We start from the raw sequence: 19537 nt of genomic DNA on the forward strand, positions 1-19537 counted from the left end.
AGTGCTCCAACTTGTCACAGTGATAGAGAAAATTAAAGTGAATCCCTCTCACACTTTTTTATTTTTTTTATAACTTAACAATCAAAGAGTAGACAAATATTACATGTTAATTTTGTATTCGACCGCATCTATAATGTCCCCCAATTGAAATATCCGACAATATTATTACTACATTGTTTTCGATCAATTCTATGGGACACCCTTAGAAATTAGAATTTAGAATAGAATGCTTTTCCAAGTTCCATTTTTTGTTTTCCAACGCATCAATTGACAACAACAAAGAATTAGTAAATACAAAACCACATAGCAATATTGAACTCATATTTGGCCTTGGTAATATTGATCGACATGGTTCAAGTTCAATTTCAACCAGAATGCTTGTCCCCAACCATGCCTCGAAGAGTACTCCAAGGTTTAATGTTTCAATGTTTCACCTTTCTATTTGCACTTACCTTACATAAACGATTGACAATTCATACATCATGTGCATCATTCATGTTTATTCTATTTTTATAGCTTGGTTACCACTGTCCAATTGCAATCAATGCTTGTCTCACAGTGAAAATCAAGGCATTAGAATATGATGTAGGAAATAAATCTTTTAGCCTTTTCAGAATTATCATTTTCTTATTTCTTGAAACAATGATGATGAAGTCTTGTGATCAACTGACTGCAGAGAAACCTCCTTCATCTCCTGTGGATCCACAGAGCTCCTTGTCGCGCCACGAATCTGGAACACTTCTGTTCATCATTCTTGGAGGGATTGCAGTGCTCATCTTATTGGTGATTCTTGTGTTTATATTTCGGAAGCGTATCAAAAGGCCAACAGCGTTGATGGAGAAGACAGCTCCAACAAGTCAGCAGCATGGTAATTTGGAGAAAGCATCACAATTAAAGTCACAACATAAAAAGAAATATATTTACTATCTGAATTATCTATGACTGCAGCATATTTGTTTAATTTTGCTGATTGCGCTTATAATGATCACACTTATGTTATTTGTGCTTTGCACTTGCCATTTGGGAAATAAATTGAATCAGCAGAGGTGATGAAGATGATAGTCCCAACTATACAACAGCCAGGTAGTTCAAAGAAATTTGACACTTAAATTCATGTATGCATCATATCATTGTAAGACCCCTATTGAAGTTCCTACACGTATTGTGCAGGATCCGTGTCCATGGAGTTTTTTAGTGGAAACCTTCGGACAATTAGCTACTTTGGTTTACATACATTGAGGAGGGCGACTAAAAATTTCCATCCCGGAAATCTTCTTGGAAGTGGAGGATTTGGGCCTGTCTATAAGGTATAGGTACTAAATCTAGTCATGCTTGCTTTGATCGACAATTTTGAGTAGTTTGTTGATATTTGGGAACACAATATCTTTATCATGACGCATCTGTGTAACTATGATAATATCAAATTTTTAGTAGGTAGTACAAAATGTGATAAATTGATATGAACTAAATATTTATAGCATTTACTGGGGTGTCAAAAGATGGATGTGCTCCTATTAAGGTTAAGATCCTAAATTGCTTGTGTTTTGACAGGGAAAGTTGGCAGATGGAAGGCTAATTGCAGTCAAGAAATTGTCTCTTGACAAATCTCAACAAGGAGAAAAAGAATTTCTGGCAGAAGTGAGAATGATCACAAGCATCCAACACAAAAATCTGGTTCGCCTTCTTGGATGTTGCACAGATGGACCCCAAAGGATACTTGTGTATGAATACATGAAGAACAGAAGTTTGGACCTCTTAATACATGGTATCCCTGATTTGTTTTCATATATTTGATCAGCATTGTGTTTATTACATGTCAAATAAGTGCATGGTAGTTATTGGTAAAAGTAGTTTCCTAAAAAACAATTCCCACTTTGGATGATCATGTGATCAGGAAAGAGTGATCAATTTCTGAATTGGAGCACTAGATTCCAAATTATTCTTGGAGTAGCCCGGGGATTGCAATACCTCCACGAGGATTCACATTTAAGAATTGTTCACCGAGATATCAAAGCAAGTAACATTCTTCTTGATGAGAAGTTTCAGCCGAGGATTGGAGACTTTGGGCTAGCTAGGTTCTTCCCTGAAGACCAAGCTTACCTTAGCACTCAGTTCGCGGGAACATTGTAAGTCCTTTATTCAAATGATACTCCTCAAAAGCACCCATCACTAGTTTTAGTGCTAATCATGTTCCTAATCATGTTCATCATTCATATTGTAAGGTATTAATCATGATTAGTGCTGCCAATTACAAAGAATACTGAATTTTTCTGTTTTGCTGAGTTTTAATGGTTGGAGACACGTCAACCAATATGATAAAAACAATCACCTTTAGCAGCATATCAAGCCTATGATTTTTGACTCCTGTATAAACACCTAAAGAGTTTATCCTCAATTGTTATTTACTTTAATAAATCAAATGAATGTAAGAATTGTTGCAATAAAATGAACCACATAATTAACATAATGCTCCACAAGTACTTTCCCATGCCATAGAATGGTTGCATGGTTAATTAAGGAACCTCATGAAGGGTGTTTTATATTCTTAATGTGTAAGTTCTCTTATAACTTCTTATCAAAAATATGATAATGTCACTTTCTAATGATTTGAATCAGAGATACACGAATTCATTACAAGCAGCGCAATTATTTCTAGCCAAGTTTTCTATTGATGATCTTTCTTGTCTTTTTTGGTCAGAGGTTATACTGCTCCTGAATATGCCATTAGAGGAGAACTGTCCGAAAAAGCAGATATCTATAGCTTTGGAGTTCTTGTGCTTGAAATCATCAGTTGCAGGAAAAACACAGATCTTACTTTATCATCAGAAATGCAATACCTCCCTGAATATGTAAAATCTTACATTTCTACCATTTTTATTAAAAATTATAGTATTAATATTAATATTATCAATCCATTAGATTTTTTTTATATCCTATTATTTCTAATAAAAACATAGTATACACGTATATTCTTATGGTGGACTATTGTTGGGTTCCGATTAAAAAACTGTATTTTAAATTATTATGTGTACCATTTTTCCCAGAAGGATTAAAATGCATGGAGTAATAAATCTTCATTACAGGCATGGAAACTTTATGAGAAGTCAATGTTGATGGAGATTGTGGATCCAAAGCTGATAGAAGATGGGTTGGTAGAAAAGGATGTTATGCAAGCATTCCACGTAGCCTTCTTATGCCTTCAAGCACATGCAGATTTGAGACCAGCCATGTCAGAGATCGTAGCACTGTTAACATTCAAAGTTGAAATGGTTAAAACACCATCAAGACCAGCCTTCCTTGATCGAAGGCGCATAATGGATGATGAAAACCACTCTTGGGGAGACATATCCGAGACTTTCACAACTCCAGTGACCAGTGATTCTGCTTTCCTACGTAAAGCACCAGTATCTGAAGACCAATGATCCAATTATTCTGTCAAATGAGAACCCATGTCCTCGGAAGAATGATCCAATCAGTGTTAGGAAAGCCTCAATCCACGGTTTGAAAGTTCTAACTAAAATCCAAACATTAGGACAAAGTATGTATTTTATTTGCTTCAAGGTGTATAGATACGGGAATGAATACTTGTCAAAATTTTGTGTTTATAACTCACTTCATAAATATTCACAAATAATTAATATTGGTACAAATTCTTCTTTAGTTGCGAAAAGGGTATATATCCTTTAGGAGAGAGTTCTGTTAAGTTAATTTTTGCAGTAAGGCTCGTGATAAGTGTTGCTCTAATTAGCCTAAACAAATTGCTTCAACGAGTGTATAGACAAATACAAATCTTTAATTTAAGAGGTTTTCCTTACGAGTTAATAGTATTCTATACTTTCCAAACTTAATGTCTATATTTACAAGGGTTAATAATTTGTGTGTACTCAAAATCACGCATAAACTTACGAAAAACTTGTATAATTTTTCATGTGTGTCTAATAAAAAAATATAAATAATATTTTTTTATTAAAAAAATAGTATTTTGATATTATTAATACATTGAATTTAATAATATTGTATAATTTTAATAAAAAATTAATATATAACAGTTTTTGTTATGTATCTTTATACACATATTAAAAAACCCGTTGAACTTCTGATTTTTTGTACAGAATTTATGAATTGAACTAACCATGATTAACAGTGAAAGCTCATATTTTTAACTGGTGAATAAATCAATGTAATTTTATATATCGAATGCAGTGAGAGGTCAACATAGCATAGTTGCTGACTGGTAAATATTTTTATCAAAATTTTGGCACCGCTTTTAGGAAATAAGAATTAGAATTAGAATTACTGATTAAAATACCAATCATTGATATTATGACAAGAAATTCATTAAAAATATTATTTTTATTGTTATACGAAAATAGCTAAAATATTAACATATTATTTTTCAAATGCTACTACGTGTATATTAATTTGATAAGTAACATATAACTTGGGATAACCTACTTATCTCTTTGATAAAAGAGAAGTACTAGTTCATATAACGTAATTCAGTGCGAATTTTTACGAAACGAGAAAAGAAAAATGGATCAAGTGCTGAGTGTAAAGGATGAGAGAAAATTTGGATTAACCTTGTAACACCATAGTAAAATTTATTTCGAACTCATTCGCATGTCGGTTGATAAAACTACACTAATATTTTTGTTAATTATATTAAGAAAAAAAACAAAGTCCAAGTCCGATGTCATGCATCTGATTAAAAACAAAAAATGTTACTCTTATAATTTTCACAACACTGTTTACGATAAAGAGAGATAAAAAAAATGCAAAAAAAAAAAAAAAACAAATGTTATATAAAAGTGTGGTGAGAATTTTAAGCAAGAGTAACGTTACTTGTAAAATAGCTGAAATACAGAGTGATAACCAAGTGATTCCCTGGCTAGCTAGTCCCAATAATTCAACATCACATTCACACCTCACTAATCTTAGTCCTCTCTTCTCCTTTCATATTTCCGAAGCTTCCATAAAACAAGATACAATAGAATTGTGAGTGAGAGAGACAAAAAGAAAGGAAGAAGGCAATGACTTAGAGTATTCTCTCTCCTTAATACGGCATACCCATTGCTCTGTTTATGACTCTTTTGAATTGCCTAAAGGGATGAGACGATGCATACAATACAATTGAATGTGCATAAGATAATCTCGAGATATACAACGAAAGAAAGAGACCGTAAACAAGAATGGAAAAGCACCATGGTTTGTGTCAAAAAGTAGCTTTTGAGGGGATACAAACAAAGAGACAGAGACAAAAGCAAAATGACTTTTGTGTGTTAAGCTCACTCTTCTAATTAATAGTGCATGGCATTGGCAGATATATGATAACCCACAGTCACAGGCACCACATTAAATTCTCCCCCGACACTCATTCAATGTCCTTTCTTCATTAGCAATGCACCTTATCGATCATATCATTTCTCTTTTTAACCAATGAATCACATTCAGGCCCCACTCGAATATACGTACTTAGTTCTACTTTGTCCTTCTCTCATTATTCTATTTCCTTTTCACCCATTTCATCCATTCAACATGTTATGTAAAAATAATATATATACATATATATAACAAAAAATTTAATTATTTTATCAATGGATTTTTCTTCATCACTTAGATTATTTAATTAATGTGAATACTTTATTCATTATATTTAAAATTTATACATAGGTAAAAAGATATTAATAAAGAAATAATAATATATCATGAGAAAGAATTAATTTTACTTCAAAAATAATAATTTACCATAGAAATGACTCTGACAAATATTACCTTTCGTAAGTTTTTATTAAATTTTATCAATTTAATCGTTGAATTATTTTTTTTAAAATTGATCTAGCATGTAAAATATTATTCAAATAAAAATTAATTAATATTTTTTTAGATAATTTTATTTTCACGTCTAATATATATTTTTAAAATATAATTAAATTTTAATTATATAATTATATATTTATGAATATTTGATTTATTTAAAAATTGATATAAATGATCAACATAAATATATAGTTTTATTTAAAAATTGAACCAATAAAATTTAACAATTATAAAAGTTATTAAGCAAATAACTCATCAAAATTATTCATATAGTAACTTAATTTTTACTCGTAATTGAAACTTTTGCTTAAGTAAATAAGATAATTAAGAATAAGCTTTTTGTTATATAAATAAATAAAAATAGTGATAGTATATCTATAATGCAGTGCTCCCATTGAAGAAAAGGGATAAAACAATATCAACTTTTTGGATCATGGCAGTGGAGCTTAAACACGCAGCACAAACATGGAAATGGTTGCGTCATTTACATACGAGCCTGTTTCTGTGCCCACATATAAAACTACAATTTAAGGTAGCTAGCTATCCGTAACGATGGTGCCATAGAAACCATTCAATAATTCATTTACAAGACTAAATAAAAAGGGAAGCCAAAAACAAAAGAAATGGGGAGGGGGGGAATTCAACAGAGAAATCGAGTAATTTCAGAAACATAGAGAAACAGAAACATCACTTCATGGAAGAGAGATCATGGCGATGTCTTGCTACGCAGAGCTGATATATGATTCTAATTTCTACCTGTTGTGTAATGGATTTGGACCTGTGGGAACCAGTCTTTTGTCATCTGATGACGTAGTGTTGTTATCATAGCAAGAAAAGTGTCTTTTGGGGTTGCATTTGTGAATGTGATCATCATGCTTCTTCTTCTTTGCTCCATCAAACAAATTGCTAACAAGAACGGTCTTTCTTGCCACGGTGTTGGACCCAATACAAGCCCACAGCAAAAGCCACAACACAAGCATAAGCTCTGGTATTCTCATCTCAACAAGCTAATTAAGTTTAATTCAAAAATAGCAGCAAGCAGTAAAAACAAGTGTTTGACTCAGAAGAGGGGATAAAAGAGATTAAGAGCCACAACAGATTAGAAAAGCGACCAGAGAAGGAGAGAAAGGGAGAGGAAAGTAAGAGCAAAAGGAATTGGTGCTGATGATATTAGTGAATAAGAGAGGGAAAGAGATGAGTATAATAAGAGGGGGTTATGGCTAGGAATGGGACATTAACTATGGTACCTCGGATATGCAGTAAAAGACCTTTGAATTTGATACATCACATCTCTCTGGTCAGAAATTTCACCAAACCTCATTAATTGACTTCAATTCTACTTGACAATGTGTAGCTTATTCAAACCCAATGGAATTTGAACATAAATGATGTGTAAAATATAGAGCTATAAGCCCAACATTCTGTTCCTTAGACAGTGGCAACCTAGCTACTAACAATAACAAAAGACGCCTATACATAAACTCTAATTCTAAAACCCACTTGGGATTAGAGAAATTCTTCTTCGGAGGAGCTTCAGCACGTGGTGCTTGATTTGAGGACCATACTTGAAAAGCTGACACTCATCGATAAAAAAAAAAAAGAGGTTGCAGGAAAATTAAATGGGTGGTTTTGACTGTAGCATGCATTGAATCAATGTTTGCTTTTGAAGCACGTCTTGTTGGGTGAGAGTTTTGATTGAATGAACGATGGAAGTGATGTGGGGTTGCAAGTTGCAAGTGTTTTGGTTTGTGTTATTACACTACATTACATAATATTTATATATAAGTTCCCTTCTTAAGCAACAGAATCAACCTGAGAATATGAATATGTTAATGGGAACGCGGGAGTTATGAAACGACAGTTGGTGCTTCATTAAAGCCGGCCATTTCTGTTAAAACATGAACGTTAGTTACCTCTATATATATATATATATATATATATCTATATCTATATCTTGTCCAACCCTCTCCTTCTCACCTTCAAATGGTGCAGAGGTCAGCGATGTGACCCATAATGGGTGAGCCTCGTAAAATTGTAGATATACCAGTATGGATAGTCAGATACATCATATGTATCAAAATGTCGGATAAATACATCAATAATTAATATATAAACATTTTATATATAAGTTTTTATCAGTATAAACACGTTATAATATGCAAGTTGCAAGATTTTAAGGTACTATAAGTTATATATATGTAAAAGGTAAAATGAGTAACAAACAAGGAGGTAAGAATGCAAGTATATTAGGATTGGGACAAAAGTAAATTTTAGGACAAGTCATATATCATAATGCAAGTCTTATTATTTTAAAGGAAACAATCGTCTTTTCATAAAGGTGAAAAACACTCATTTAAAATAATAAAATTAAATAAATATGAACAGTGGTTGACAAATTTTAAAAATATTATTAAAATTTACATTAATAATACATAAAATCAAATTAATGAGATAAGTTTAAATTTTCAAAATGTGTGTCTGTTTTTTTACCTTATTTCAAATTTTTTTCTTTTTCTTTTTTGTGAAAATGCTTCTCTATAATTTTTTCAAGAATTGTTTGAAAGAGTTTATAGATAACTTACAACAATATACATACATACATATATATATATATATATATATATATATATATATATATTTTTTATTTTATTTTTTTTTTCAGCTCGTTTAATAAACTTCTTGCTAGAATTTATCAAAATACTTTTTTCAATCATCCTAATAAATTTACTATCAAAATAAGCTACCTTTATAGCATAAATAATCATTTTAAAAATATTGTTTTAAAATGTCAATCAATTTCAATATTGATTACAATTTTAACTAATGATTTTTTATTTTAAAATTTTATCCATTTGAAGAAAAATTTCCATTTTAATATTTTTCTACAAGAAAATAAAAACAAAAATATGGAAAATTTTGATCCTTGCTTAAATTAAGCTTTTGGTTTTAATTTTAAGTTTAATTTTATTTAAATAAAATTTGATATTTTGATTGATGAATTTTGAATTAAATAAAAATTTTATATGATTCAATAGATTTATTTTATAAAATTCTGAATAAACAAAAAAATTTAAATGAAAGAAAATTAATTAAGAGATCAAATTACTTAATTCTTAAAGTAAATAATTTAACTAGTTAAAAGAACTTGTAAAACTAAAATCACAAATGCTTCAAATTAAATGAATAGAAAGCATAGATTAAATCAAAGATTTGAAAAAATATCGTTAAGAAGCAAATCAAACATATTAAACCTAAAGTTTTTCCTTTGTCAAAAAGGTTTGGATTGATTTAACGAACATTTTAGTGAATTGGGCCAGCTAGATTGGGTCGGCTCAATACAGTGGGTTAAGAGCTATTAGAAGCAATGTCCATCACATATTTCAGATTAGTTGACCAAAACAAAATTTTCATATTAAAAAAAAACGAAAATACAATAATGAAAAAAAAAATGGTAATTGCAATGACAAAAATTATTTTGCAATTAGAATTTAAGTCATTAATTTTTAATTAATGATAAATGTTTTGGTTCATCAGAACAAAATTTACAAAAGTTTAATAGCAAATATATATATATATAGGGTTTGAATGTGTTGCATAAAGTCAAAAGTTTAAATTTCATTGTCACTGTTACATTTTTTTTCCCCTTTTACTGTCAGGTAAAAATAAAACCGTATGTAGTAATTGATATAATACTTGTTTGAAAATCAATTAAAAAATTATTTCTCACACTTTCTAATACAAAATATAATTTCAATATAATATATAATTTAAATTAATTTATATATATATTAATAATATGTAAATTCAATTTTAAACTAAATTAACACGTGATAAAAAAAAAAAAAAAGAGTATGTAGTTGCATACAGAAATTAAACGAACTGGCTTCACACCATGAAATTAATATATCACCCAAAGAAATTGCAAGGTTGCATTTTACGGAAAATTAATATATCGATTGATGAAATTAGTATTATAATCATTTTGCGTTGGCCTGAATTCGAGTTAAGTAATTCAATTTCCCTCAAAGGCTTATTTTTTTAAACCGAAATTATATATACAATTTAATTAAATATTTATTAAAAAATTGAATAATATTTTACATAATAAATTTAGTTATAAAATAAATTAAAATAAATTTATAAATTCATTAAAATATATTACAAAATTATAGACATTATAAGTTATTTTTATAATTTTTTAAATATATCTTTAATACATGCCTACTCGGTAGTACTAAGAGTAAGTAATTAAATTTTTGAATTAAATTTTTTTAAATTTAAATAATTAAAATGATATTTTTTATAATAGATTTGATTGATTGAATATACATATAAGGGACAGTTACCCGAAATGAAGGATGATTTGGTGTGAATGATAGTTGCAGAGTGAATGTTTGTATATATAAACAAATGATTAACGAATTAATAAATGGGTGAAAATATTCTCAGTTGGTGTAATTATGTTGTTGAATGATTAACAGATTGATTATCCACAAAGAAGGAAATGCAAATGCATGTTATGTTTGAATTTGAGGAAGGAACCTCTCTCACTCCCTCAACATGCTTTCCCTATCTCACAAGAATCGTTACACAGTGACCACTCTCTTCTTCCTCGCATTGATCCTTCTCTCCATCTTCTTCTTCTTCATTACCAGAACTACTTTTCACCCTCCTCCATCCATCCACTCAGATCTCTATCTCCAACTCCAACCTCTTTCTCCGCCCCCACTGTCACCGTTACCGTCACCGTCACCACCACCGCCACCGCCACCACTCTCCTCTCCCGCTACCACCACGACCCAACAACCCCCATCTGTCCCCGACATTAACGACGTCACCGACCACGAATCTGGTACCCAAACGGTTACGGAAACGGAAACGGAAACGGTTGAGAATGCGGGTGATGCTCAAGTATTGAATTGGAACGACTGTGATTTGTTCACGGGGACGTGGGTGAAGGATGAAAATTACCCTATTTACCAACCAGGTTCTTGCCCTTACGTGGACGAGGCTTATGATTGCAAAATCAACGGTAGAGTCGATACTCTCTACACCAATTGGCGATGGAAGCCTCACGCTTGCGATCTTCCAAGGTATTATTATATAAACAGGATTCGAGTATTTTGGTTTAATTTAGAGAGTTTGAGAAGCTTTGCTTTTCCACACATAAACTTGTTATGGATGTTCAAACCATGCTCATCCAAATTGAAAATTACGGCAACATGGTTCCTGGTAGCCATTTTTTATGGAAATGTTACCAAACTTGTGGGAACATTTTACGTATCTTCTGTTAATGACGTGTGGAAACTCAACTTGACATATAAAGAAACATATCCTTGTGGAAACATATCCTTGCATTGTAATTCTTCAATTATTTGTGTCAATTGCTGAAAGGCAACTCAATTCTTCTCTCCCTTCTTAGTTTGTATAACTTTTGAGTTTTGACCATCTCATTTGTATCATCTCAATGTGGGTACTTGAGCTGTTGCGCATATTAGTATAGCTATAAATCGTCATGCATACTTTTGGCATCTTAAATGCGATTGGAGCGGGGAGTGGCATGCTTTGTTGTTCATTATTCCACATATCAATTTAAAAATACTATTTGCTGGTCATGCAAAGAGTTGTGCTCTTTCTTTGGTCGAGAAATGGAAATGATCAATCCTGTTCAGTATGGCATACTTACTTATAGCTTCTCTCTGTAATATAGTTGAACACTACAACCTGCTGTTATTATTGGTTAGACCTTCAGACAATGGTTTGGCTGTATCTTGCAATTTTTTCTGGTTAGATGTTCAACTTTTTGTGTTGACTACAGGCATTTCCTTCACTCTAGTGTGGCGAAACAGTTAATCGCATATAGTTGCTACTGTGTTTTTCAAACAGCTATCTTTTACTTTTCATCTTTTTTGTAGTTGACTGGAAAATTAACCATTCATATCTGTTTCTTTGACTTCTTTCAAATGTTACTCCTAGGTTTAATGCCACAGACTTTTTGGTGAGACTGAAAGGTAAAAGACTGATGCTGGTCGGAGATTCTATGAACCGGAACCAATTTGAGTCCATTCTGTGCATACTACGTGAAGGCCTGCACAATAAGAGCAAAATGTATGAGATACATGGACACAAAATAACAAAAGGAAGAGGCTACTACGTTTTTAAATTTGTGGTCAAATTTTCTCTTCCTTCTTATTTATATTCTTCTAATTTCTAAGCACCAATGAAATGTCACGTTTTATATTTCTCTTAGAAAAAACGGTTTTTTTTTCTCATTTATTCAACTTCTTTGTAAATTTTTCTCTTCAAGGTCTGATTGGCTTGAATCCAAATCATTGGCAAATATAAATCTAGCTGGTGCTGTCGTTTCTTTTCCTCTTCCAGAAAATGATTTCATCTTTCTTAGAAGTTAGAACTTCATTGTTTCTTATAAAGTACAGAATTTGTATAATTGTGTGAAATCTGCATGCAAAATGATCAGGCCAGCTGGACTGCATCATTTTCCTGTATCAAGAAAATGTGGATGGACAGACTGCAGTTGGTTATGCTAAGATTTTGGAACACTTGGACAGGACTATAATTCTTCAGTGGAATTTGTGAGATCTCATTTCCTAGTGAAGGAAGGAGTTCGTGTTAATGGACAAGGGAGCTCAAATCCTACATTATCAATAGATCGAATTGACAAGACATCTGGCCGCTGGAAGAGGGCTGACATTCTTGTTTTCAATACTGGCCACTGGTGGACTCATGGCAAAACTGCTCGAGGGTTAGGACGCACTTATTTTGTATTTTGATTGATCTATGCATTGAAATTGTATGCAATCAATTTTGGAAACTCGCTGTGTGTGTTTGTTTGCTTCCCCTATGTTTATTAAACTCTAACTTGGTTAATTAATTAAAGAGTACATTCAATTGTTTGCTGCACAAGAATGTTGACCTTTAATTTTAAACTCCTCTTAGCAACTAGGAACACTACACTTCCAAAGTTATTCTTCAGAAAAGTTGCACCCTTTTATCTAACTTATTTATCTGGTCAATTTTTTAACTTTCCCATTTTTCTTAAATTAGTTTTTATTCACTGCTATGAGTTGGTTTGTCTTTCATTCCTTGAAATTAACAAGTTGTCTATGAAAAAAATATTCATAATTAAAATAAAAAACATCTAGCAAAAAAAGTGACACTGTCTGATTTGTGCAGGATAAATTACTATAAAGAAGGTGATTATCTATATCCCAAATTTGATGCAGTTGAGGCATACAGAAAGGCTATAAAGACCTGGGCAAAATGGATCGATGGCAATATCAATCCAAAAAAACAGATTGTCTACTATCGCGGATATTCTTCTGCCCATTTCAGGTATCAATGCATTTTTGTGTTATGTGGAAGTAGAAGAAATCTAGAGCCTATTATTTCATCATAATTGGAGGAAAGAAAAACATAAGAAACTAACTGTTCTTTCAACCGTATCATATTGCTCATGAATCATTGACAGAGGTGGGGACTGGGACTCAGGCGGGTCATGTTATGGTGAAACCGAACCGGTTTTCAACGGGTCCATCCTTGATAACTATCCTTTGAAAATGAAGATTGTGGAGGAAGTGATCCAAGGAATGAAGGTTCCAGTGAAGTTATTAAATGTGACAAGACTGACAAATTTCCGCAAGGATGGCCACCCATCTGTCTTTGGCAAGAATACAATGGGTGGAAAGAAAGTCTCCACAAGGCGGCAAGATTGCAGCCATTGGTGTCTTCCTGGTGTACCTGATGCCTGGAATGAGCTAATTTATGCCACTCTTGTTTTTCACCAAACCAATTCAAGGAGTTGACTTGTATGTTCCTTCTTTCAAGGAGTTTACTTTCTGAAAGGGGGAAGCAAGAGAGAAAAAAAGACCTTCCTGCCTTCTTTCATTAAAACATTCTGTCATTGAGATAATGGAAAAGTTGTTTTTTTCCTGCGGTATCCCTCTGGATATTTCCATGAGATTAATTATTCAGGTACTAGGGAACAGTGTACTTTATTACACAATCAGGTAAAAAAAAGTTAATATAAAAGTTATCGATGTTATATGTTCATTGCTAAATCTACAGGATTTATCGTTAGATTAATCAAGTGTATTTCTAAAATGTACTCTATATAATCAATTCAATATAGAAAATAGTATTGTTGATTTCACATTTTTAATTCGATTGTGATTTTAAAGTAAAGAATGTAATGACTTTTAGTTGTATAATCATATATAGATAATCAATATTCAAAGTTAATTATAGTTACATGATTAATTTAAAAATTATATAATTTTTAAAAATACTGCATAACTCTTATATTTTAATATTGACTATCATATAATGCAAAAAGGAAAAATAAAATGGACTTGAGCGTAAGACATTTTCCCCGACCCTATCATTTTGTCATGCTGGGCTATACAATCCCTTTAATGGCCTTTTTTTTCGGTCCATATCTTCCCAAGAGATTATGGGCTATTACTCGCATTACCTAAGACACGATATCAGCTGCTTTGTGTTTTACCCAACGTGGGAACGAAGGATGATGCCCCTCTCTTCTCTTCCTTTCTTCCTTCAAAAAGAAAAAGAAAAATCCACCAAAAAAGTATCAGAGACAGAAAGAGAGAATATCATAATAACAAAATATCTCATTTATATAAAATTATTGAATAAATTAACAACTTAGTTCTTTAAATTATTCTTCATTTGAAATTTAATTTTAAATTTATTTATAGTTTATGTGTGTGTGTGTGTGTATATATATATATATATATATATATATATATATATATATCATTTTTTTCATTTTAAAATTTTTTGTTGACTTTGATATTTGTAAATTTATTTTTTAAAACATTCTTATTACCTCTCAGTTATAACATGACATATATTTAATTTTAATGTTTTAATTTGATGATAAGAATCATTTTAAAACATAAAATAAAAAAATAAATCACTAAAACTTCATCAAATCATATGTATACATAGAGTGAAACTATATTTTATATTTTAATTATTAAATTTAATCTTTATAAGTGCGAAAGAGAAATAAGCTCATAAAAAGTAATCTCAATCTTATAATTAAAATAGATAGTTACCCAAAATCGCTACCTTAACCGCAAAGAAGGAAATGTCGAACGCGAAATGATCTTGATCATTCATGTACAATGATATGATTAAGATTAACTTTTACATACTCTTACTAAATATTGTTAATTAGTTAATTTATATGATTATGAAGATATATGATCTAATAATAGTAAAATATTGCTAACAAAAATAGAGAAAGAAAGTTGTTCATCCAAACACTATATTAAGAGATGTCTCGTATGAATTAAAAATATAGTTCAAATACTCTTTCTAATATTTGAACAATATATTTTTAAATTGCCTTTCTAAAATGAGTTAAACATGATTTTCTAATATAGTATTAAAGTTTACTCAATCTTAATTTTAAGTCATACAGATATGTCTAATTTATAAATTTCATTTATTAAATTTCTTCTCTTAGCATGTCCTATGTTTTATTAACTAAAAATATAATCAACATACTTTTTATAAAACTTACACAGATTTTTTCTTTTGAATTAAATTTTAAAAAAAAATCGATCTAATCTTCTTACGTTAAACTTGTTTGCTTATTCCCAATGCACATTGTGATTCCAATTTTTATAAAAATAATTTTAATTGATTTCATGATCTAAGAAGAATAACTTGTGTAAATATTGAGTGAGAAGAAGTTGAGTTTGATTTAAGACATACAACAAGAATTTATAACAAGGAATAATATGAATTTTAAAATATCAACTTGAATTATTTTAAAAATTACAAATATAATTTGAAATTTTAATTTAATCTTAATTGAAGCGATTATATTTAAAATTTTGATAAATAGTGGGGGTGTAACAAGAGTGGAATACTATGAATAATAACGGAACCATTCAAGCATACACATATAGGTAAATTGATAGATTGAATTAGTTGAGTTTATAGTGTATAAACAATATGGAATTTACCTAATTTATAGATTGGAATATAACGGGACTTGTGAATTGCGCCACTGGCATTGCAACGAGGACAAGATAGCCAAGTTTGAGTGGGGCATGCAAATTGCTCAATCAAATCTCAATTAGGATCATATCAATGTTTGATTCATTGTTTTCACATAGTTGACCAACTTTCTCGGTGCAGTGGTCACCTCAGCAATCAACATGCGTCTGTAGAATTGGAATTGAAAATGAACACAATTTTTGGGGTAACCCCTTTTCTCTCTGTCATTCAATATATTACTATATAAAACCACTGAGTCAAATTAAAAGAGTTAAAAAAATTAGGTTCAATGAGCTGAACTATTCAATAAGGATAATCTTTTCCATGCAGCAATGGCGCTTTTCACACCACTGAGAACTTGTTTATTTTATAACTATTGAATTCATTGTCATATTTTTAATAAAACTTAGATTAATTTATACAATTTTAAATCAATTAAACACTAAGCTGTGCATGATATAACGGGAAAATTAATAATTGTTGTTATTATTCAACTCAATTGCGATGAAATGGAGTTGGTGGAGGGTGATGAAAGGGATGACCAAATGATTGGTGACCAGGCTCATTGTTTATGGTTTGTTTCCTTCTTTTTTCTCTCAGAAGACTTGTTGTCACCTGATCTCTTTATTTGAGTGGGTCTTGGAAGCTTTTATGGCGTATAAGAAAAGTATATCGTAAAAAAAATAAAGAAGGAAAAATGGTACTATGTTTTTAAGCTATATAAACTTGAAAACAAAAATTATGGATTCATATTGGAATTTATAAATAAATTGGTAAGCACATGAGATGAACAAAAGTCAAAGTTTATGTGTAAAGAAAAAAGTGTTAATAGAGAGTTTGCTTAAGTCGCAAGATATATCAATCTAAAATCTTGCACAATGGGAAACGGGGTCCCACCTAATCAGGTTTGAAGGGTCGATGAGCAATGCAATGACCCTCCAACTCTTGTTCAACGTTTTCGTCAAATTATCTTTGTATATCAATCTATGTAGTAACTAAGTGTTTATTATTTAATTGATTATACTACATAAAATCAAATTAGTAAAATGAAAAGTAATAATTCACAAAATTACATAGTTAAAGTAATTTTTCTGAACAAATTTTATATAAGAAATTTTAAACTCAATTGGATAATGAAAATCATTTTCTTCATACAAAAGTTTTCAGTGGGAACAATTTAGTATTTGAGGTCATGTGGTCTTTTACGTGCCCAAAAAGGTGCAAATAATCGTATTACCTTTTATTTACATAAAACAGACAAAGATTAGAATGATGTGCTGACTTCCTCGCTCATAGTCAAAATATATATTTAAATCTAAGTGAATAATTATTTTAGTTTAGTTTTTCAATTTCTCATTCCTTACTCACAACTTATTCACTCTTTCTACGATTCCTTTTTTTAGTATATCAGTTATTGTACTATTAATTTTATTTTAACACCTAATAACTATTCAGCAATAACATATCAGGTAAACAACACTGGTTAAAATATTAGATTAAAAGTTATGAAAAAACTAAATTGACATAAATAATTTTTTTATTTTTTATTAATATTTTTAAGACATTAATTATGGAACATTTTTTAATTCTTTAATTATTATTAGGATAATAAATAGAAAAATCAGTAACACATATGAAAGTAAGAGAGTAAATTTAAACTATTTAACAATATATTAGTTATCAAAATTAAAATATTTATAAAGTTCTATAATCACTTTAAAAAATTATTTGACATTAAAAAATTCACGTAATTTATTTATTTTGTTTTTGATAGTTTATAATAATTTTATTGATTAAACCTTCAAATTTTTAAAGAATTATTTATTTATTTAAAATAATATTAGTTATTTTTAAATATTTAACACACTTATCATGTATAAAAGAAAATTAGTAGAGAAATCGTATTTAGAAATTGAGTTAGAAAAATAATATATTAATTATATTTTACTCTGTTATTTTTTAGAGTGGACTGATAAAAAAATGAAAAGAACGAGTAATTTTATTCATAATAATGTCCATTATGACACTAACTACATAATTAATGGTGGCTAATGACTTTCTGACGCTTGCTAGTTTTTGGGGCAATAGGTGGCATAATGTTTAGTAATTGTTGGCAGTTGAAACTAATTATGCTTTGTCAACTAGGTAACGATGAAACTTTTCCTATACAAATTTAACTATTCCCTTATTTTTAAGATAATTTTTGCTTTAAAATCATAATTTTTTTAATAAGAAAAGTTTAGCACAATGAGATTTGAACTCATGTTGTTATCAAATAATTTTTTTTTCAATTAGTTCAATCTTCATTGGCTAAAATCATCATCATTTTAAATATATTATTTTATTTTCAGTCATATATATCTTTATAAAATTTAAAAAATTAATTACTTTTTTATTTCTACAGATAAAAAAAAGGATTTTGATTACTAGTATCCTAAAGACACTCGTTAAATAATTGAAAATGAAATTTTTTTTATTAAAAATTATGTTAAACTACATTAGAAATGAAAATTTATTTATTATATTTTTTTACTAAAAAACTGTATTTTTCAGTATTTGTATAAAATACTGAAATTAAATATTTAAAAATAAACAATGCATATATATATATATATATATATATATATATATATATATCATTTATAACCCATTCTTGTACCCACCCTAAATCATTATAACTCACAGGCTTTGTAAAAAAAAATAAGAATTGCATGAATGATTAATGTTATTTAAAACATTTAATAATGAATAAATAAAAATAGTTTGTTTTAAATGTCAAATAAAAGAATGGAGTACCATAATATAGAGGCATTGTTAACAAAGTGTCAATAATTAAGGAACATTTAATACAATTTATTAAATGTTTTAAAAGAAAATTAAGTATTAAATATTTTTAAAGCATAAAAAATAGTTTTAATTTTAATTTTAATTTCATTTCTCTAACTAACACTTCACCATTCTCTAGCTATCTTCATAAAATAATTTAAAATTCTTACAATTACTAAATAAATAAAGTATTGATTTTATATATTTTAATTACGAGTTATTAGGGGTATTTATTTTGTATTTAATATAATGTATATATAAAATTAACATCATAAAAATATTATAGGACAATAAAGCCTTTCTCTAGATGATAAATACTTCAGTTTAAAGTAATCTCACTTAAAATTTTAGTTTATTTGAAATTATTTATTACTTTTTCTTAAGAGGTCATATGTGTTTTATATCTCCACTAAATTGAAGATGTCAAATATGTTCTGATATCTCCACTAAATGGAATGAACTAGTGCTATTGAAAGTATTACAGGGAAAATAATCTTTTATATATATTGTTATAAAATATAATTGTTATATGAAATCTTAGACATGATGTGTGTGTAGAGGTAATTAATAATTAGTAAAATTAATTTGCTAATAAAAAAAATAGTACGCACAGGTGCTTTAGCTATCTTATTCTGGCATATAATTGAATAAATTGGCGTCTTGAACGTGATTGAAGCAGTGGTCCTAGTGTGTTTGGGGAGAAGACATTTTCTATATCCATGTTGGGTACTTAATTGGGTAGCCCCCCTTAAAACACGCTATGAAGTTTCTCAATTACTTGCAATTTGCATAATGTATTGTGTAAAATGCCATCATTAACACACACACACGCACACTCACACTC

General features: G+C 29.6%; 2 protein-coding genes across 2 annotated transcripts; both read left to right on the forward strand.

Annotated features, from left to right (window-relative positions):
• Nucleotides 1–348: 348 nt before the first annotated feature.
• On the forward strand, nt 349–3422 carry LOC113874742 (cold-responsive protein kinase 1-like). The gene is made up of 7 exons (XM_027512956.1): nt 349–402; nt 517–896; nt 1151–1307; nt 1552–1765; nt 1895–2126; nt 2699–2849; nt 3084–3422. Exons 1-7 carry the CDS (start codon nt 349–351, stop codon nt 3420–3422), a joined length of 1527 nt encoding a protein of 508 aa, XP_027368757.1.
• Nucleotides 3423–10344: 6922 nt separating this feature from the next.
• On the forward strand, nt 10345–13812 carry LOC113847864 (protein trichome birefringence-like 5). The gene is made up of 5 exons (XM_027477162.1): nt 10345–10910; nt 11794–11986; nt 12387–12580; nt 13012–13170; nt 13307–13812. Exons 1-5 carry the CDS (start codon nt 10378–10380, stop codon nt 13638–13640), a joined length of 1413 nt encoding a protein of 470 aa, XP_027332963.1. The 5' UTR covers nt 10345–10377; the 3' UTR covers nt 13641–13812.
• The last annotated feature ends 5725 nt before the right edge of the window (nt 13813–19537 follow it).

This window comes from Abrus precatorius, unplaced genomic scaffold (assembly GCF_003935025.1).
Source record: "Abrus precatorius isolate BTA unplaced genomic scaffold, Abrus_2018 Scaffold8, whole genome shotgun sequence".
Classification (NCBI taxonomy): domain Eukaryota; kingdom Viridiplantae; phylum Streptophyta; class Magnoliopsida; order Fabales; family Fabaceae; genus Abrus; species Abrus precatorius.